General features: G+C 43.6%; 1 protein-coding gene across 14 annotated transcripts in view; it reads right to left on the bottom strand.

The window, feature by feature from the left end:
* The window catches only part of BICD1 (BICD cargo adaptor 1), a 203,949-nt gene that overhangs the window by 104,149 nt on the left and 76,594 nt on the right, over positions 1 to 23,206 (bottom strand). For all 14 annotated transcript variants that reach the window (XM_075344176.1, XM_075344177.1, XM_075344178.1 and 11 more), the window contains exon 2: positions 8,585 to 8,797. In XM_075344176.1, the coding sequence (XP_075200291.1) occupies positions 8,585 to 8,797 (213 nt within the window). The remainder of the gene's footprint in view (positions 1 to 8,584; positions 8,798 to 23,206) is intronic.

Genomic DNA, 23,206 nt, shown 5'->3' with positions numbered 1-23,206 from the left:
ACAGGTGAATCAACAAAAAAGGATATACACCAACTTCACGGCTGCAGCCAGACACAAGGGCTGTAGCCAGCACCAGAAGGACTACCAGAACGGCAAGAGCTCCAGCAGCAGCAAGGCTCCAGTGACTACCAGAGCTTCAGTTTTCTTCTGTGGCTTGTATCAGAATGAGGATTCTATTCCCGACCTTATGTGACGGTACATGTGGAAATTTAAAGGGAATGGTTGTGGTCACAAACCGGCGGGCAGCTGTTTCAGTCACTGGAGAGCAACTGTGACAGGCATTTTAGGGGGCATCTGCCATTGACACTCTTCAGAGTATTTCAGCCTGCACTTTGAGCACATACAGGTGGCAGGGATTTTGTTGGCACACACCATTAAAAGGAACCTATTAAAGGATCCTAAATGGGTCTACAGCTAAATTTTGATTCTTGGGGGAATTCCGGAGCATCCGATTCTAGATTATCAGATTCTGGATTAATGGACTTTCTCTTAGGTTTGATTGCCGCAGTCACTGTTGTAGCGTCTCCTGTACTCAGTCCTGGCTGCAGATAGTTTGGACTCCTTGTATTGATTTTTCATCGCATTAGAACAAAATGACTTTTAACGTGTCAGGTCGTGGCCTGGTGCCAGCGCTCCGGGTGCTCGGACATTATCTGCATACTGATAACTATGATAGCAGGATTTATATGTCTACCTTGACTCAATTTTTCCCTTAATGTGGAGCTTACTGTCTGCCCTATGCGGGTTTTGCCTTACTATTAAGGCTATGGGATGAACTCGATGGAGTTAAGTCTACCTTCAACCTTAAAACTATGAATTGTAAAGGGTTAACTACCATTGTAATCCTGTATGCGATGATAATGAGACTGCTGAAATGTGTTCTGCACAGAGCATAAAGTGTCTAAGCTAAGTACCAATGTAATATTTGCTAAATTTCTCTGTTATATATAATCAATGATATGGAAAATTGGGGGGGGGGAAATCACAAATTCTTTAAACAATACATTTTCCAAAAAAGAGCGTAATTAAAGGACAGGTCATTTTCTGATGAAAAATTCCCTTTAATTTAAGACAGGTTTGTTGAAACGATTGTGACCCTTTAGTCCCTTAAAAGGGTGTTCCCAGAATCACAACTTGTCAACTATCCACATTCTAACAAGACACCCGGCTCCTTGATTCTTTTGATATTCAGGGTCTTAGAGGTGAGTCCCCCATTAAGCATATATTTATTGCCACAAGTGTGCCTTGGCGGGATCTTGGATCAGAAGGTCACAACGTATTGTTGATCACAGATCCGCTTTACTGCTCGTTCATCGTTTACCCTGAGTTGGAACGTATTAAATTCCATCTGGTGCTGAAGGGGTTAAGGTTTCTTTTGTATCCTGTAGTGATGTAACAGGTAGTTGTAATATCAGATGCAGCCACTCCCTTCTGCTATAAATATTCACTTCTCAATCCTTCCTATGCCGGCTATAGCTCATACCTATGCTGTCCACTTTGAAAGAGCCAGTCTGTGGAGAAGCTGAGGTGTCGCTTCTGTTGCAGCTGAGAAGTTCCCGCTGGAGAAGCTGTGAAGTATTGTTGTTTCTTTCCCCATCTATTTGTCTTACTTTTCTTGTGTTGTCTTATTACAGTGGAAAGACTAGCTTCTTGCTGGCCTTCACTAGTCAGGGTAAGTTCAGGGCCTGCAAGGGTGTAGGCACATGATGGCACACGAGGGAGGACCCGTCTAGGGATGTTAGAGATCATCCTCAGATGAGTGCTAGGAGGTGACCCAACTCCCCTCTACCTAGCGTCAAGGTCTTCCGTTCTGTTGCTACTCTGGTGTTCCCTCCGTGTTGCGCCACTCGCCGGGAGTCCTCTTGTACCTGCCGTGACATCTGCCATCACATTGTGACACACACTTATCAAATATTTTTTTCCCAACACTTCATAAATTAATATCCTTGATTTTGTCATTACTTCACTAGTCCGGGTGAGATCAGGGCCAGCAATGGTCTAGGCATGTGATGGCATACGGGGAAAAGGACTCGTCTAGGGACATTAGGGATCCGCCTCAGGTGAGTGGTAGGAGTAGATCCTGCTCCCCTCTTCCTAGCACAAGGGCCTTCTATTGTATTGCTATGCTGGTGTTCCCTGTGTGTCGCCAGGAGTCCTCTCATACCTGGTGTGACATCTGAAGCCACATCATGACCCTTATCAACTATTTTTTAGCCAACACTTCATAAATTAATATTCTGGATTTGTAATTAACCACCACAGATGTGGCTACACAGATCCCTGACTTTCACTAGTATGGTGAGTTCAGGGCCAGCAAGGACCTAGGCATGTGACGGCGCACGGTGGGGAAGGACCCGTCTCGTACATGGCATGACACATATCAACTATTTTATTCCCCATAACTTCCTGAATTAATATCTTGAATTTGTCATCAACTGCCACAGATGTGGCTTCATAGATCCTGGTCTTCACTAGTCAGGTTGAGTTCAGGGTCAACGAGGGCCTAGGTACGTGATGGCGTTTGGGGGAAGGACCCGTATCAAAACTGGTGTGACAATTATAAGCTAAATCTTTCTCCATAACTTCATGAAGTAATATCTTGTATTTGTCACAGATGCCACAGATGTGTCTTCATATATCCCTGGTCTTTGCTAGTCAGGGTAAGTTCAGGGCAAGCAAGTGCCTAGACACGTGATGGCGCACAGAGGGAAGGACCCGTCCCATACTTGGCGTGACACTTATCAACAATTTTTTTCCCCATAACTTCATGAATTAATATATATTTGTCATTAACTGCTTCATAGATCCCTGGCCTTCACTAGTCAGGTTGAGTTCAGGGTCAACGAGGGCCTAGGTACGTGATGGCGCATGGGGGGAAGGACCTGTCTCATACCTGGCGTGACACTTATCAACCATTTCTTTCCCCATAATTTCATGAATTAATATCATGTATTTGTCATTAACTGCTTCATAGGTCCCTGGTCTTCACTAGCCAGGTTGAGTTCAGGGCCAACGAGGCCCTAGGTACGTGATGGCGCACGGGGGAAGGACTCGTCTCATAACTGGTGTGACAATTATCAACTAATTCATTTCCCATAACTTCATGAATTAATATCTTGTATTTGTCACAGATGCCACAGATGTGGCTTCATAGATCCCTGGTCTTCACTAGCCAGGTTGAGTTCAGGGCCAACGAGGGCCTAGGTACGTGATGGCGCACGGGGGGAAGAACCCGTCTCGTACCTGGCGTGTCAACTTTTTTTTCCAATACTTCCTGAATTAATATCCTGTATTTGTCACAGATGCCACAGATGTGGCTTCATATATCCCTGGTCTTCACTAGTCAGGGTGAGTTCAGGTTCAACAAGGGCCTAGGCACGTGACAGCACACAGGGGGAAGGACCCGTCTCGTACTTGTCATGTCAACTTTTTTTTCCAATACTTCCTCAATTAATATCCTGTATTTGTCATTAACTGCCTCAGATGTGGCTTCATCGATCCCTGGTCTTTGCTAGTCAGGTTGAGTTCAGGGCCAACGAGGGCCAAGGTATGTGATGGCGCATGGGGGAAGGACCAGTCTCGTAACTGGTGTGACAATTATCAGCTACTTCTTTCCCCATAACTTCATGAATATCTTGTATTTGTCATTAACTGCCACAGATGTGACTTCATGGTGATCAGGTTCCCTACGAAAGTTGCTGCTAGCCATACATTTTTCCCTACAGCGACCACTACAGGAGAAACTTGGTATTACATGACAGCCATTCAAATGAATGTCAGTTCAAGGAAAATGTATAATTAAAGCACATATACGAAGGGGTTGTCTAGTGAACAATTGCTATAATTAAGGACACATCACTTGGTTGAATAATTGATATTGAGTTTTACACAATGTAGGGCAGAGCAAATAAACAGGACACGGCAGAGAACACAATCATCCAATAGAACATATATAGTATATAGGTGAAAATGCCGGACATTATAACTAGCCCATTATAGCGCTTATGATCTCGCGCTCACATATTTAGGGTCAGCACACTATTTTATCTTTTACCGTCCACTTTGGGACATTTTGACATTGATGAACTTTTTAGTTGTTTGTGCTCAGTTAATCTATAACCTCACTGTCACTTGCATTTTAGGTTTTTACCTTTATTTTCTTTTATCTAATATATAAAGCTGAATGTGTGTGTGTGTGTGTGTGTGTGTGTGTGTGTGTGTGTGTGTGTGTGTGTGGTGTGTGTGTGTGTGTGTGTGTGTGTATGTGTGTGTGTGTGTTTGTGTGTGTGTGTGTGTGTGTGTGTGTGTGTGTGTGTGTCCGGGATTGGCATCTGCACCGTCGCAGCTACAGCCACAAGATTTTGCACACTCACACTTTTGGACCCCGAGAGCGTCATAGGCTATGTTTTGAGGGGAAATTTTAACCCCGCGCTTTACAGTTATTCACCAAAAAACCTGCCTCCATTAAAGCGAATGGAGCTGGGAGCCACAGTGCAGCCAGAACTTCAGAAGAATGTGCAGCCACGCCCTTATATGGAATGTTGGCGTGTCACAATGCAGCCAGGGAAAGAGGCAGACACAGACAGGGAAAGAGGCAGACACAGACAGGGAAAGAGGCAGACACAGACAGGGTAAGAAACAGACATAGACAGGGTAAGACACAGACACAAAGAGACAGACACAGACAAAGAGACAGACTGACAGGGAAAGAGACAGAGGGAAAGAGAGGGAAAGAGACAGACAGGGAAAGAGACAGAGAGGGAAAGTGACAGAGATAGACAGACAGGGAAAGAGATAGATAGACAGACAGGGAAAGAGATTGAGACAGACAGAGAAAGAGACAGAGACAGACAGGGAAAGAGACAGACAGACAAAGAGATAGAGAGAGACAGACAGGGAAAGAGACAGACAGACAAAGAGATAGAGAGAGAGACAGAGAGATATATACAGAGGTGGAGACAGACATAATTACATTTATATCTATTTGTTTTGTGGTGTTTGTGTGCAGAATACATTTTTGTTATTACATTCTATTTTGTTAACAGCAGTTATTAACCCGGGCGAAGCCGGGTAGTACAGCTAGTATCATTATATAATTTACTGATCTTTCTGTCTCTGTATAGAACCTCTAGTCCTGAAGAAGGCGTATGAAATGAAAATCTCCAAAAACTGTCAGCGCCCGATCTGAAAGGAACGGTGAAATTTATTTTTGAATTTGAATTTCTTTTTTTTAATATTTTTTAGTGTTTATCCTAAACATTGTTCTTTGTGCGATATTTGGCCTTGACCGGATAGGAATCCGGTTGCAAAAGTCAAAATAAAATTCCCATTTTAGGCTGGAACGATGGTAAACTCCAGACTTTTGTTTGTGCTAAGGTCAGACTTTTCAGGGCGTTTTTTAGGATTTAGTTCAGGCACCATAAAGACCAATCCATCATATCGGAAAATCGGTATTTCTGGCAAATCATTGTCTGTACCAATATTTATGCCAAAAGTTATGCCATCTCTTCTCTAACCAGGCCCCCTAAAAGAAATATGCCTATGTCATAATAAACGAGACTGTAACCACCTGGTGTGTGCGTTTGTTTTTGTCCCCCAATCAAAGATTTGGTTATACTATTGCCAATTTGGTAGATTGGCATTCTGATTGAATCAGCCGGGAGATAGAGCAAACAAATAAAGGCAAGCTTTGATCAATGTGACTGCAGACAAAAATCCTCACAACACACTGTCAGGATTCTCAGTGCGCACAACACACTGTCAGGATTCTCCGGTGACGGCCACATTCCAACTAGACGTGTTCAGCCTCACTCAATACAAGTGAACTAAGTGAGGCACGTGCACATCTAGTAGGCATGTGACAACATATATGCAAATTGTGGTTACGTGACCACCCACTCTCCCCGCCAGCATTGGAGAATCCTGACAGTGTACCGCCCCGCGGGCTCAGCTGCGACCGCCGAGCCGCTCGGATCCGTGCTCGTACGGTGGGTGGCTCGAGCTCCTCACGGACCCGGGGGTCACGTCGCTCTGCAAGGGGGTTGGCGCTACACGCAGGGACTTCGGTGGAGAGTTCCACGGCCGGGGCCGCAGTGGTTTGGAAGGGATGTAAGTTTGTGACGCCACCCACGGGTTGTGGTGAATGCATGGACACCACCGCTGCCGTTAACTAGGCCTCCTGGGGACGGTGTTGCGCAGCTTGGTGTTGACCCCTCCATGGGTAGGGGAGTAATGGTTCCGGGGGCCCGAGGGAAGTGCTGAGGCGTGGGGACAGGTGCGTGCTGGATGCTGGTGCGGTGCAGCGCGGTGCGCGGCCCGAAGGCACTGGTGTACTTACTATGATACAATACACTGGAGTCTCTGGTAAACCAAACGGGATGATGAACGGGGCCCGCAGCCGGCTGCAGCTTCTCCTTAACAGGTTGGTGCTTTCCGTCTTTCTCCTGCACCTCTTTAGTGTAGACGTTATGACTCCTATGCCTAAGCAACGGTAGTCCGCTCCACGGCTTGCTGGTTGTCGATGGAGCCCTGTTTGCTCGCAGACGCTGGCCCCTTGGGTCTCTATGTTTTGGTGGTGGCTTTACCCTGTATGGCTGGGCTGTTGTCTTCTAACGGGTCTTGTGTGGGAAAGATCCTTAAGTCCAGTCCTCAATTAGTTGGTTTCACTCGGCCCTGTCGGTTTGGGGCTTCGTACTGGGTCTGAGTACCTTTCCTGGTGCTCTGGTTTCCAATCGGTTCCCCGGTTCGGTACCGGCGGGCCACCGCCCGACCCCGGTCCCTACGGTTCCACCAGCTGTAATCCCAGCTCTTGCAGGCAGCCACCACCATCTGCCTCCTTGCCAGAGGTGACTGGGCTCCAACCCAGCCACCTGAGTAGACTATTGGCAGGCCTGGTCACAGGTCTGCCCTTGAACTCGACCTCTCTCTTTCACTGTCAAGACTAGACTACTACACACTCATCTTGTGTCTTTTTCCCGCCTCCAGGCCTGTGAACTCCTCGGTGGGCGGAGCCAACTGCCTGGCTCCACCCCCCTGGTGTGGACATCAAACCTGGAGGGTGGTGACAAGGTTTTTTAAGTTTGGCTGCTGTCACCTTTTTAGGGAGGGGGTGTGTGTGCATGGGACTACCTGGGACGACCTGACTAGTCCAGGACATCACAACAGCGTGCGGTGTGCGCACTGATGAGAGTGCAAAAGTCGTCAGTCACATAGAGAGACTTGCATATTTTTTCCTTGCGGAATTCAACCATCGAGACATTTGTTCAAATGTGCAGCTGGTCAATTTTTTCAGCGTTTTCACCCAATCAAATAAAGTAAAAATGTACTTTAAAAAGCATAAAAAACCTGTATTTTTCTTGACACTGATTTTTGGAGCACAAAAATCCACTGCAAATACTTAACACGCACACATACCCAAAAATACATCCATCATTACTAATCTCATACAGCTCTTTTTATTTAACCAGTTGATGTTCTAAATATTTAAAAAAGAACATACATCGAGGACCTGCCCTAAAATGAATGATCCCCCCAAAAAATAAACAATTTCTAATATACCTTTATAGAACACATGGACAAGGTTTCTATTTATAAGTCTACCCCTTTTACATGATGATATTCCAGCTTCCTCTGGCCACCACTAGGGGGAGCTGCTTGTTCTTGTTATTCATAGTATTATGTAAATTGCTGTGCTCCCTCTAGTGGTGACTGCGGGCAACCAGAATTTTGACATTTTAAAGGAGCTTTCTGAGAGTCAAAAATTCCATAAAAACTCCATCTATGTAGTTTTATAAAATAAAACTAAATTAATATATTTTTGGAATATTCTACACCTAAATCTCAAGCCTTTTTCATTTTGTACTTCCAGTTTCGAAGGGGGTGTAGACAGTCCTAATTGCATCCCTGAACTACAGTTCCCAAAGTGCAAAACATTTCAGCCGTTTTTGGTTTTGTACCCACCCCCTGCACCCTCCATATCACTAGCTGTGAAAAGGAGCCGTTTCGCCTCTCAGTGTATGCCACTTCAGGGGAGACAAATGGGCAGAGAAGATAACAGTTCAGAGTAGGGCCAGATGAATTGAAACCTCTCCCACCCACTGCACCCTCCATATCACTAGCTGTGAAAAGTAGCCGTTTCGCCTGTCAGTGTATGCCACTTCAGGGGAGATGAATGGGCAGAGAAGATAACAGTTAAGAGTAGGGCCAGATGAATTGAAACCTCTCCCACCCACTGCACCCTCCATATCACTAGCTGTGAAAAGGAGCCGTTTCGCCTCTCAGTGTATGCCACCTCAGGGGAGACAAATGGGTAGAGAAGATAACAGTGAAGGGTAGGGCCAGATGAACTGAAACCTCTCCCACCACGATGGTGGGAGAGGTTCAGTTCAGCTGGAGCTAACCTTAAATGTTATCTTCATTGCTCATTCGTCTCCTCTGAGGGGGCAGTCGTATGACCATTGGCCCGCAATAAATGGGCAAAGCATCGTCTATGCTGCGCCTGCACCGTCTGGACCTTCCCTAAGGATGGACCTTCACTTTCGGATTCTTCAGCGCACTAACGAGGACATTCATATTAGTAGGTTACCTCTTTTAAGTCTTGGACCAGGACGTTGAGTCGCTCGTTCTCTCCTTGTACGTTGGTGATCACAGCCCTACTCTGCCTCACGTCATTCTGCATTTCCAGTATTCTTCCCAGATAATACTCTTCCTTGGTGGCAGACTCCTGCAGTAAAGTCTCCTCCCGGGTCTCGCCATCTTCTGCAACTTTGCGGTGGACGGTGAAGGACTGTCCAAAGGCCTAGGAAGAAAAAAACATAAAAGAAAGTATGAAAATGTTCTATATCTAAAATCATAGCTCTACAAGGTTATATACGGGGCTATTATTGGGACATTTACAGTCATGGCCGAAAGTGTTGGCACCCTTGAAATTGTTCCAGAAATTGATGTATTTCTCCAAGAAAATTATTGCAATCACACATGTGTGTATTGGAACAACACAAAAAAAAACCCAAAACATAAAAAAAGACAAATTGGATATAATTTAACATAAAACCCCCATAATTGGCCAGACAAAATTGTTGCCGCCTTTCCAAAATTCTGTTTCCAGCATGTGATGCTCGTTCTAACTCATTTGTAGAAAATAACAAGTGTGGGCAATATGAAAATCACACCTGAAACCAGATAAAAATGGGAGAAGTTGACTCAAGTTTTTCATTGTGTGTCTGTGTGTGCCACACTAAGCATTAAGGACAGAAAGAGAAGAAAGCTGATGAGAGTCTATGACAGCGGGAGAAGGGAGGAGCTAGAGGCAGAGGGAGGAGCTAGATGCAGAGCTCCACCCCTTTCTCCTCCCTCTTCTATGTACATAGCATCTTATCAGTAATAACTGCCATCTCCTACCTCAGTAATGGGAAAGTTTTCACTGAATAGAGATATTACCTTAGAATTGAGGTATCAATAGTAAAAGCAGTTGAAATTGGTTTTTGCAACTGGCTAGAGATTGGGATCTAAAAACACTGTTTTTCTCAGGTGTGGTTTTACTGTTTCTCCACAGTTCTGTAAGTAAGGAGGAGGTGAGCTGGGAGACCCTTGTTATCTACTATATATAGAGTTGTTATCAGTCATTGTATATGAGGAGGAGGTGAACTGTGACATCACCTATTGTGAATGGTGGATCCAGTGTTATCTATTGTATATAGAGGTGTTATCAGTCATTGTACACTAAGAGGAGGAGTTGAGCTGTGATATCACGTATTGTGAATGGTGGATCCTGTCTTATCTACTGTATATAGAGGTGATATCAGCCATTGTATATGAGGAGGAGGTGAGCTGTGATATCACCTATTGTGAATAGTGGATCCTGTGTTATCTACTGTATATAGAGGTGATATCAGCCATTGTATATGAGGAGTAGGTGAGCTGTGACATCACCTATTGTGAATGGTGGATCCTGTCTTATCTACTGTATATAGAGGTGATATCAGCCAGTGTATATGAGGAGTAGGTGAGCTGTGACATCACCTATTGTGAATGGTGGATCCTGTCTTATCTACTGTATATAGAGGTGATATCAGCCATTGTATATGAGGAGGAGGTGAGCTGTGACATCGCCAAGTGTGAATGGTGGATCCTAAGTTATCTACTGTATATAGAGGTGATATCAGTCATTGTACTCAAGGAGACTGGGGCCCGGTGAAGAAGGGGGCCCAACCTTAAAAAAACTAAATAATTACCCCGGGCCCTGGGTGGGCCCCTCTCTTCACCAGACCCCATACACAAGTCATAATTGTCATGCCCTGATGGTGGCCCTGTTGACGAGGAAGTAAGCTGTAACATCACCTATTGTGATTAGGAGATACTTATCTACAGTTTATAGAGGTGTTATCAATCATTATACATGAGGGGGAGATGAGCTGTGACATCACCTATAGTGAATGGTGGATCCTTAGTTATCTACTGTATATAGAGGTGTTATCAGTCATTTTACAGATGGAGGAGGTGAGCTGTGACATCACCTATAGTGACTGGTGGATCCTTAGTTATCTACTGTATATAGAGGTATTATCAGTCATTTTACAGATGGAGGAGGTGAGCTGTGACATCACCTATAGTGACTGGTGGATCCTTAGTTATCTACTGTATATAGAGGTGTTATCAGTCATTTTACAGATGGAGGAGGTGAGCTGTGAGATCACCTATAGTGACTGGTGGATCCTTAGTTATCTACTGTATATAGAGGTGTTAGTCATTTTGCAGACGGAGGAGGTGAGCTGTGACATCACCTATAGTTAAAAGAAAAATGTTTTGGTACCGTGTTAGCCAGTTGAAAAATGATTGATGCTCTCAGTGAGAGAAACAAAATTCTTAAATTATAATCTTGTAGTTCTGATACCTTTTTAATGGCTAACTAAAATAAAATACATGATGGTACAGAGCAAGCTTTCGAGACCTCTCTTGTCAATTACAGACAAAAAAACCACTTATCTGTGGCCAAACATACAGTTAGGTCCAGAAATATTTGGACAGTGACACAATTTTCGCGAGTTGGGCTCTGCATGCCACCACATTGGATTTGAAATGAAACCTCTACAACAGAATTCAAGTGCAGATTGTAACGTTTAATTTGAAGGTTTGAACAAAAATATCTGATAGAAATTGTAGGAATTGTCACATTTCTTTACAAACACTCCACATTTTAGGAGGTCAAAAGTAATTGGACAAATAAACCAAACCCAAACAAAATATTTTTATTTTCAATATTTTGTTGCGAATCCTTTGGAGGCAATCACTGCCTTAAGTCTGGAACCCATGGACATCACCAAACGCTGGGTTTCCTCCTTCTAAATGCTTTGCCAGGCCTTTACAGCTGCAGCCTTCAGGTCTTGCTTGTTTGTGGGTCTTTCCGTCTTAAGTCTGGATTTGAGCAAGTGAAATGCATGCTCAATTGGGTTAAGATCTGGTGATTGACTTGGCCATTGCAGAATGTTCCACTTTTTTGCACTCATGAACTCCTGGGTAGCTTTGGCTGTATGCTTGGGGTCATTGTCCATCTGTACTATGAAGCGCCGTCCGATCAACTTTGCGGCATTTGGCTGAATCTGGGCTGAAAGTATATCCCGGTACACTTCAGAATTCATCCGGCTACTCTTGTCTGCTGTTATGTCATCAATAAACACAAGTGACCCAGTGCCATTGAAAGCCATGCATGCCCATGCCATCACGTTGCCTCCACCATGTTTTACAGAGGATGTGGTGTGCCTTGGATCATGTGCCGTTCCCTTTCTTCTCCAAACTTTTTTCTTCCCATCATTCTGGTACAGGTTGATCTTTGTCTCATCTGTCCATAGAATACTTTTCCAGAACTGAGCTGGCTTCATGAGGTGTTTTTGAGCAAATTTAACTCTGGCCTGTCTATTTTTGGAATTGATGAATGGTTTGCATCTAGATGTGAACCCTTTGTATTTACTTTCATGGAGTCTTCTCTTTACTGTTGACTTAGAGACAGATACACCTACTTCACTGAGAGTGTTCTGGACTTCAGTTGATGTTGTGAACGGGTTCTTCTTCACCAAAGAAAGTATGCGGCGATCATCCACCACTGTTGTCATCCGTGGACGCCCAGGCCTTTTTGAGTTCACAAGCTCACCAGTCAATTCCTTTTTTCTCAGAATGTACCCGACTGTTGATTTTGCTACTCCAAGCATGTCTGCTATCTCTCTGATGGATTTTTTCTTTTTTTTCAGCCTCAGGATGTTCTGCTTCACCTCAATTGAGAGTTCCTTAGACCGCATGTTGTCTGGTCACAGCAACAGCTTCCAAATGCAAAACCACACACCTGTAATCAACCCCAGACCTTTTAACTACTTCATTGATTACAGGTTAACGAGGGAGACGCCTTCAGAGTTAATTGCAGCCCTTAGAGTCCCTTGTCCAATTACTTTTGGTCCCTTGAAAAAGAGGAGGCTATGCATTACAGAGCTATGATTCCTAAACCCTTTCTCCGATTTGGATGTGAAAACTCTCATATTGCAGCTGGGAGTGTGCACTTTCAGCCCATATTATATATATAATTGTATTTCTGAACATGTTTTTGTAAACAGCTAAAATAACAAAACTTGTGTCACTGTCCAAATATTTCTGGACCTAACTGTATCTGTGCTCCAGGACACAGCATAAACCACAGGAAAGTTGTCATATTAAAAGAGAACTTCAGATCACAGAGCCATCGAAGGGTCTGGGAATACAAATTCATTACAATCTTTAACTCTGTCCACACAGGAATAAATCTGTCAGGAGGATTTATGACCCACTACAGAATCTGAGGGGTCTGCTCCAGAGACAGTGAGGGCTCCAGACCTCTGATCCTACATGGATATTGGGACAATAAACCTTTCGCACCACTAATCAAAGCTAATTAAGGAGTCACTCTCTAAACTCAGTGTTTGTTTAGTTAAATGTCCTTTTATTATACCACCTCTGCTCTATGTATATATTTGTGTTTCTTCAGATATTTTGTCATACCACGCCTGATGAAGGGACCTGAGAAGTCTCAAAAGCTTGCTTTATAACATCATCATATTTTATTTTATTTCTCATCAATCACCTATTGTGAATGCTGGCTCCTGAGTTATCTACTGTATATAGAGATGTTATCCATCATTGTACAGGAGGAGGAGGAGGTGAGCTGTGACATCACCTATTGTGGATGATGGATCCTATGTTATATACTGTATATAGAGGTGTCATCAGTCATTGTACAAGAGGATGGGGTGAGCTGTGACATCACCTATTATGAATGGTGGATCTTATGTTATATACTGTATATAGAGGTGTCATCAGTCATTGTACAAGAGGAGGGGGTGAGATGTGACATCACCTATTGTGAGTGGTGGATCCTATGTTATATACTGTATATAGAGGTGTCATCAGTCATTGTACAAGAGGAGGGGGTGAGCTGTAATATCGCCTATTGTTAATGGTGGATCCTATGTTATATACTGTATATAGAGGTGTTATCAGTCATTGTACAAGAGGAGGGGGTGAGCTGTGACCACCTATTGTGAATGGTGGATCCTGAGTTATCTACTGTATATAGAGGTGTTATCAGTCATTGTACAAGAGGAGGAGGTGAGCTGTTATATCAACCATTGTGAATGATGGATCCTGATTTATTTACTATATATAGAGGTGATAATAGTCACTGTACAGAAGAGGGAGGAGGTGAGCTGTGACATAAGCTAATGTGAATGTTGGATCCTGTGCTATATAAATATATACAAGTGGTTAAAAGAAATTGTGTACATGAATAAGATTAGAAAAGTGAGGGACTTAGACAGTAGCAAGGGGTCAAAGGAATAAGAAACTGGAACAGCTGCAAGAACAGCTGATACTACTCTGCATTGACTGTAGGTCTGTTTTTATACCAAACAGGTGTAGGGGGGTGCAAATATATTTTTGCACCTGTGCTTTAGTGGGCCCTAAAGTGCCCTCTTACACATTAGATACCAGTATAATAATTAGTGCCTGGTACACGGGGGCCCAGTTACAGATTATGTAATGGGGCCCAGGAGCTTTAATTTCTGCCCATGATACCTAAAGGAGTCTATACCATTACATCCCACTGACTCTATATATAGGAACCAGTCAGTGACTAAATATGGAATCCATCACTGTCCCGCGGAAGAGGAGACATACATACAATCCATAGGTTATAAATAGTCAGCGAGTCCTGTCAAGACCAAATGTCCTTCCAAAGTCTCCTAATATCTGATAGCTCTGGTTATATAAGTTAGTAGGTTTCAGGCCTCGGAGGTAAACAAGCCTAGAGGCCTAAATATTGGGGTACAGCGGTAACAATCCTGGTGTTTCTGAGGGGACAGAGGACCAAAGAACAAAAAATGGCACAGGGTATGAAGCCAGTGTTATAGATTTTATATTGCGGCCTAGTAGGCACAAGATATATTGCTGTAATAGGAGTCACCATGGTAACAAGTCTATGACATTTCTAAATCTTCCTCCATCACCTGTGAGTGATATTATTGAGTGGAAGGAACCGCAGCAACTCAGACCCCATAACGTCACAGAGCGGGGAGGCGAGTGCTGAGGAGCGGAGGGCAGAAAGTCACCACCGCTCTGCTGACCCCATAACTGCAAAGTCCAGACCTCCTCTGGTAACATCAGCACAAACATTGCACCCGCCGGGGGTTTCATGGCCAAGCATCCGCAGCCGTACATCACCAAGCATAATGCTGAACCGTACATTACCAAGCAAAATGCCGAGCCGTACATCACCAAGCACAATGCCGAGCCGTACATTACCAAGCACAATGCTGAGCCGTACATCACCAAGCACAATACCGAGCCGTACATCACCAAGCACAATGCTGAACCGTACATTACCAAGCAAAATGCCGAGCCGTACATCACCAAGCACAATACCGAGCCGTACATTACCAAGCACAATGCCGAGCCGTACATCACCAAGCACAATGCTGAGCCGTACATCACCAAGAACAATGCTGAGCCGTACATTACCAAGCACAATGCTGAGCCGTACATCACCAAGCACAATACCGAGCCATACATCACCAAGCACAATGCTGAACCGTACATCACCAAGCACAATGCCGAGCCGTACATCACCAAGCACAATGCCGAACCGTACATCACCAAGCAAAATGCTGAGCCGTACATCACCAAGCACAATGCCGAGCCGTACATCATCAAGCACAATGCTGAGCTGTACACCAGCAAGCATAATGCCGAGCCATACATCACCAAGCACAATGCTGAGCTGTACATCACCAAGCATAATGCTGAGCCATACATCACCAAGCACAATGCCGAGCCATACATCACCAAGCACAATGCTGAGCTGTACATCACCAAGCATAATGCTGAGCCATACATCACCAAGCACAATGCCGAGCCGTACATCACCAAGCACAATGCTGAGCCGTATATAACCAAGCACAATGCCGAGCCATACATCACCAAGCACAATGCTGAGCCGTACATCACCAAGCCAATGCCGAGCCGTACATCACCAAGCACAATGCCGAACCGTACATCACCAAGCACAATGCTGAGCCGTACATCACCAAGCACAATGCTGAGCCGTACATAACCAAGCACAATGCTGAGCCGTACATTACCAAGCACAATGCTGAGCCGTACATCACCAAGCACAATGCCAAGCCGTACATTACCAAGCACAATGCTGAGCCGTACATCACCAAGCACAATGCTGAGCCGTACATTACCAAGCACAATGCTGAGCCGTACATCACCAAGCACAATGCTGAGCCGTACATTACCAAGCACAATGCCGAGCCGTACATCACCAAGCACAATGCTGAGCCGTACATCACCAAGCACAATGCCGAGCCGTATATCACCAAGCACAATGCTGAGCCGTACATCACCAAGCACAATGCCGAGCCGTACATCACCAAGCACAATGCTGAGCCGTACATCACCAAGTACAATGCTGGGCGTTTTAATGGAGCGGTGTAAAGTCACCACCACTGGACGTGTACTGTGCAGTGATGGATCACACTTCTCTATCTGATAGACAAGTCTCAGTTGGTGAATGCAGGAGAACATTACCCGCCTAACTGCATTCAGTTTGGTGGAGGAGGGATAATGTAATGGGCTTGGTTTCGACCTCGGCCCCTTACTTCCAATGAGGGGAAATCCTAATACTTCAGCACAAGACATTGTGGACATTAGTAACTTTTGGCTTTGTGGGAAAAGATTATGGAAGACCCTCTCCTGTTCACCATTACTGTGCCCCGTGTACAAGGTCCATACAGACATGGAGGAGGGGGAGACCATGACCGGCAACACAGAGCCCGGACCTCAACCCCATCCAACACCTATAATGGAGATTGGGAGCCCGGCCTCCCCCAATATCAGGGTCACCTCACTAATGCTCTTCTGGATAAAGGGGCAATAATTCCCACTGAAACCTTCAAAATCTTGTGAAGAGCGGGAGACGTTCTATCTGCAGAGGGGCCGACTCCATATTAATGTCTGTGAATGGAGACCGTGCCTCGTTGTTGTCCTCTGCTCCTCACACAGGAGGGGACATCTTCATTATGACATTTAATTAAAGTCACGCAGGGAGAAGAGGCCATAAAATGTCACATAGATGTCATTAATGCCAATTACTAGTTTATAATTAACAGGGTAATAAGTGATCAACATTTTCTCTTGTGCACAAGGAAAGGGGTAAAAGTCTACAAGATCTACAGATCATAGCTTATTCCATATCAGATATAGCAAATCTAAATAAAAGGAGTTGCAGTGTAAAGCATGGTGGAAGGAAAACAATCCACCTTCCACTTAACAATGCAGTGTGTTGAGCCGCCACCATCATATATCGGTATATGTCAGTGACTATACGCACATAGCGTCTTATCTGTGCTCGTCTTTGTGGGCGCTGACACCAGGACACTATATATTTGTTGTGTATTCCGGTAGCATCATGGCTATTTTTTTTTTTTTAATCATTTATCTAGTTGTGTGGTCTGTACATTGCCGGCTCCTGCCTTTTATCGTCTTCTTGCTCCTCGCTCCCTTTTTAGGTGTCAGTTCATCTGTCAATTTGCTTTTAAGGTCTGGGGAAAAAAAACAACTAAATGGAAAATGTGGAGGATGTCCAAATAAAGGGCAATGTTACTAGACGGGACAGCGCTCTGATGAATGGCAATGTTTTAATGTCTGCCTCTTAGAAAATGAGTCTTATAAACACAGAGTGAGAAACTGCAGCTACATCCCCCTCTTCCCCCCTCTCACAGCATGAAAAGACTAGAAACTGCAGCTACATCCCCCTCTTCTCCCCTCTCACAGCATGAAAAGACTAGAAACTGCAGCAACATCCCCCTCTTCTCTCCTCTCACAGAATAATAACATTAGAAATTGCAGCTACATCCCCCTCTTCTCCCCTCTCACAGAATAACAATATTGGAAACTGCAGCTACATCCCCCTCGTCTCTCTGTCACAACATGACAACATTAGAAACTGCAGCTACATCCTCCTCTTCTCCCCTCTCACAGAATAACAATATTGGAAACTGCAGCTACATCCCCCTCTTCTCCCCTCTCACAGAATAATAACATTAGAAACTGCAGCTACATCCCCCTCTTATCCCCTCTCACAGAACAACAATATTGGAAACTGCAGCTACATCCCCCTCGTCTCTCTCTCACAACATGACATTAGAAACTGCAGCTACATCCCCCTCTTCTCCCCTCTCACAACATGACAATATTAGAACCTGCAGCTACACCCCCCTCTTCTCCCCTCTCATAGCATGACAACATTAGAAACTGCAGCTACACCCCCCTCTTCTCCCCTCTCACAGTATAGCAATATTAGAAACTGCATCTACACCCCCCTCTTCTCCCCTCTCACAGAATAACAATATTGGAAACTGTAGCTACATTCTCCTTTTCTCCCCTCTCACAGCATGACATTAGAAACTGCAGCTACATCCCCCTCTTCTCCTCTCACAGCATGACAATATTAGAAACTGCAGCTACACCCCCCTATTCTCCTCTTTCACAGCATAACAAAACTAGAAAATGCAGCTACATCCCCCTCCTCTCCCCTCTCACAGCATGAAAAGACTAGAAAATGCAGCTACACCCCCCTCTTCTCCCCTCTCACAGAATAACAATATTGGAAACTGCAGCTACATTCTCCTTTTCTCCCCTCTCACAGCATGACAACATTAGAAACTGCAGCTACATCCCCCTGTTCTCCCCTCTCACAACATGAAAAGACTAGAAAATGCAGCTACATCCCCCTCTTCTCCCCTCTCAGAGCATGAGAAAACTAGAAACTGCAGCTACATGCCCCTCTTCTCCCCTCTCATAACATGACAACACTAGAAACTGCAGCTACATCACCCTCCTCTTCCCTCTGTGAGCCCTCTCATAGCTCCTATATACAATGTGAGCCCCCACACATCTCCTAGATACAATGTGAGCCCCCTCATAGCTCTTATATACAGTATGAGCCTCCACACAACTCATATATACATTTTGAGCCCCCCACAGCTCATATATACAGTATGAACCCCCTCATAGCTCCTATATACAGTGTGAGCCCCCACATAGCTCCTATATACAGTGTGAGCCCCCTATACAGCTCCTATATACAGTGTGAGCCTACACACAGCCCCTCTATATACAATGTGAGCCCCCACATAGCCTCCTCTATACAGCATGATCCACCACATAGCCTCCTATATACATTATGAGCCCCACATAGCCTCCTAAATAAAGCATCAGCCCCCACATAGCCTCCTACATGCATGCAAACATGCCATACACATAAAAAAACACCACATACTAAATCCCCGACGCTCACCTTTGACATCCGGTGCACTGATGCTCCGCACAGCACACGCGATGATGTGACGGCATCGTGAGTGCTGTGCTTCACACTGATTGGTAGAAGATGGAGCCAGTGTTCCCTCTTCCAAGAATGTGTTCATCACTGTCTGCATCCTGTGGGTTCAAACATCGGTGACATCAGGACTTCTGCCACGGCACGGGAGAGCATGGTGCGCCCTGAGCTCCACTGTTTTCAGCCCTTTGGCTGTCTCAATCCACAGGCCATTACTAGAACAGCCAGAGAGTCGGATGTGGCCCATGGGCTGCACTTTACCAAGCCCTGCTCTAATTTCCAGGTTTTTTTTTTCAGGAAATGCACATGTACATTAGTAGCAATGAACCGGCCCTATCTTTTATATTAAAGCTTCTAATGAGCGTGTGCAAAACTCATTGTGAAAGGAGGAGGAGGTGAGCTGTGACATCACCTAGTGTGATTAAAAGATCCTGTATTATCAACTGTGTATAGAGGTGTTATCTTTTAGTGTAATACTGCCTCTGATGATAAGGAAACAGCTGAAAACTCATTGTCCAGTGTGAAAATGTTATGGTTACTAATTTTGTTTTTATTTTTTTAATATAGATAGCGATATTAAAAAATAAATATATTTAACACGGAAACCTGGGGTCATTTTCTAGTGACACATTCCCTTAAATATCACAAGGGTGTTTTTATTATTATTATTATTATTGTTATTATTATTATTATTATTATTATATTATTATTTATTGTTATATATTATTATTATTATTAATATTATTATATATTATGATTATTAGTAATATTATTATTATATTATTTCTTGTTATATATTATTATTATATTATGATTATTATTATTAATATTATTATATATTATTATTATTATTAATATTAATATTATATATTATGATTATTATTATTAATGTTATTATATTATTTATTGTTATATATTATTATATACATTATATATTATTATATATTATGATTATTATTATTAGTAATATTATTATTATTATTATTATTATTATGCCATTTATTCCATGGCTGAATAAACAGTGATTTTTTATTTTTTTAACTTATACCACTAATCCCATGAATAAAAATTAGTTAGTGACTAAATATGGCTACCATGAAATACAATACCACCTCATGGTACAGGACGCATAAATAGAAACCATATGTTATAAAGATAGCTTGTACTTTCCTTACTAGTCAGCGAGACCAGTCAAGGATGACCCTTGGAGACCATGTGTCCTTCCAATCTCCTCATACACACACTGGTGTCTTATTATCACAAGATAATAGTTAGCAGTCCTATTTCGAGGGATTGTCCACACTTGAATAATTTTATTATTCTATCTAAATAGATGTAGAAGTCTGCCCTGAATAATTTCTTAATACATCTGTATTGCGGCCAAAGCTCCAAATTTCTTATACAAACTTCCAAATCCTCTGCATTGATAGAAATAAATGATAATATTCTCACTCCCTGCAACTGCCACTAGGGGGAGCTCACTGCAAACTCTCAAATCAATAATAAGATAACATGCAGTTGGCTTCCCCTAGTGGTGGCTGCAGGCAACTACAGTGTAAGAATCTTTTACTATGCCTCTGTTATTCCTCCTGGAAGCATATGAGTAATAGGACACTAATTGAGGCAGTGCATAAGGTCACATGTCCCACAATTTAGTAAAAATTCTGCATTATACCGTTCCTCTGTTACACCTCCTGGAAATGTTTGACTAACTAGTAGAGGGGGACGATTCACAGGATGCAGTCCATCAGCTATGTGAGTAATCTGTGACCATAGAACGGTATGACTGCAGGATAGTGAGGGACAGGGGCTCCTATACTGCCCCTCATGCTAGGGGTCCCTAGTGTGATGTCCATCACTAGGTGGTACTAGACACTACTTGAGTGCAGTGAATGGAGAGGTAGTCAGACAAGCCGAGGTCAGAAGCCAGGAGGTAACAACAGGACACTGGGAGCAGACAGAGATGAGGTCAAGATACAAGTTGAGGGTCTGGATTACAGGAGAGTACGTACACGTTGCAGGGACGTGGTTAGGAGGAGGTCCGAGGTCAGAAACCAGGAGGTAATGACAGGACACTGGGAGCAGACAGAGACGAGGTCAAGATACAAGCCGAGGCTCAGGATTCCAGGAGAGTACGTACAGGATAAAGGGAGCAGGCGGGGACATGGTCAGGAGGAGGTCTGAGGTCAGAAGCCAAGAAGTAACAACAGGTTATAACGAGATCTGAAGACGCGAGGGTGCATGCGCCGCCCTCTCAGGCACAAAACTGGGTAATGTGGGCTTCAAAAACATGGCGCCGGAGAGAAGCGCTATGCGCAGGCGCCAACTCCGACGCCGTGTTACTGAATAGAGAAATTTGCATACAGCCAGGAGGGAGAGGGAGGTCCAGGCAACGGGGGGGGGGGGCGGGGATACATGGGCATAACCCGCCCAGATATTATCAGCAGAAGTGCACACGTCAATCAAAAAGTGGATGAATTTTCAAACTTCATAAACTTGGATTTCACAGCCTAAACACCCGAGCTGCCCACTAATGGCATGTGCAGCCTGTGCCTGATAGTGCCAGCACTGGCGGCACCTTATACACCAAAATCCTGATGTTTGGTTCCCTTTAACAGGCGGTGTGCCAAAATATGTAGTGTTCACCGATTGTGACGCCGCCATGACAATCCTAGAGACATGTACCAGCTAAGTACACACAATTCTAGGAGACATAACGGAGGAGCTAGGAGTTCTAGGAAATTTCTACCAGATTTTCCCAATTAACGCCCGAATGTTCCAAACCTTCCAAGAAAACTGATAATATAATATAACGAAGAATCCAGATTACAGCCCCCGGGGACTGGCACAGACTTAATGTTATGTAACGTTCTCAGCGGAAAACTAACCCGGCACAGTCACATCTCATCGCGGTCATCTGTCGCAATATAATGACTCCTGCCAAAGCGGGATATCTCGTGTACCCTTATCTTTAACCCTTGTCCAGTACCATGGGTCAATATGACCCCATGCAGATTGGTACAACTAGAGATTTATTTTTCATGGTGCCAGACAAGGGTTAAGGATCCTCTCTACATAAAGTGGGATTTTCGGTCCAGTGCTTCCTCTGCTGCTGCAGTGACAATGGTGAGATCTGACCCACAGTCTTCACTGCTATCGATGTATTTAATTTCATTTTTTTTATTTTTTTATTTTACTTTTTCTTTTTCCTGCACCTATAATTATTTATTTTACCTTTCACATAGCCATATGAGTTTTCTTTTTTTTTTTTTTACAGGACAAACTGTAGTTTTGAACGACACTATTCATTTTATCATATAATATTCTGAGCAGCCTGAAAAAAAAATTTGCAAATGGGGTGGGAAAAATGGGGTTCGTACCTATGGCTTTCCCTATCTAGGGAGAATGACCTGTTAACATAATCCTCCAGATCAGCACCATTACGATGATATCCTACTTTTATACACACATATACTGTGTATAATATATATATATATATATATATATGTATATATATGTATATATATATATATATATGTGTATGTATATATATATATGTATATATATATATATATGTATATATATATATATATATGTATACAATATATATATACATATGTATGTATATATATATATATATATATATATATATACATATATACACACACGTATGCAATATATACCAAAGGTTTGGACACACCTTCTCATTCAAAGAGTTTTCTTTATTTTCATGACTCTGAAAATTGTAGATTCACGTTGAAGGCATCGAAACTATGAATTATCACATGTGGAATGAAATACTTAACAAAAAAGTGTGAAACAACTGAAAATATGTCTTATATTCTAGGTTCTTCACAGTAGCCTCCTTTTGCTTTGATTACTGCTTTGCACACTCTTGGCATTCTCTTGATGAGCTTCAAGAGGTAGTCACCGGAAATGGTTTTCCCACAGTCTTGAAGGAGTTCCCAGAGATGCTTAGCACTTGTTGGCCCTTTTGCCTTCACTCTGCGGTCCAGCTCTCCCCAAACCATCTCGATTGGGTTCAGGTCTGGTGACTGTGGGGGCCAGGTCATCTGGCGTAGCACCCATCACTCTCCTTCTTAGTCAAATAGCCCTTACACAGCCTGGAGGTGGGTTTGGGGTCATTGTTCTGTTGAAAAATAAATGATGGTCCAACTAAACGCAAACCGGATGGAATAGCACGCCGCTGCAAGATGCTGTGGTAGCCATGCTGGTTCTGTATGCCTTCAATTTTGAATAAATCCCCAACAGTGTCACCAGCAAAGAACC

The sequence above is a fragment of the Anomaloglossus baeobatrachus genome, chromosome 4 (assembly GCF_048569485.1).
Source record: "Anomaloglossus baeobatrachus isolate aAnoBae1 chromosome 4, aAnoBae1.hap1, whole genome shotgun sequence".
Lineage (NCBI taxonomy): Eukaryota > Metazoa > Chordata > Amphibia > Anura > Aromobatidae > Anomaloglossus > Anomaloglossus baeobatrachus.
The sequence above is the reverse complement of the archived record's forward strand: the minus strand, read 5'-3'. Positions and strand labels throughout refer to the sequence as shown.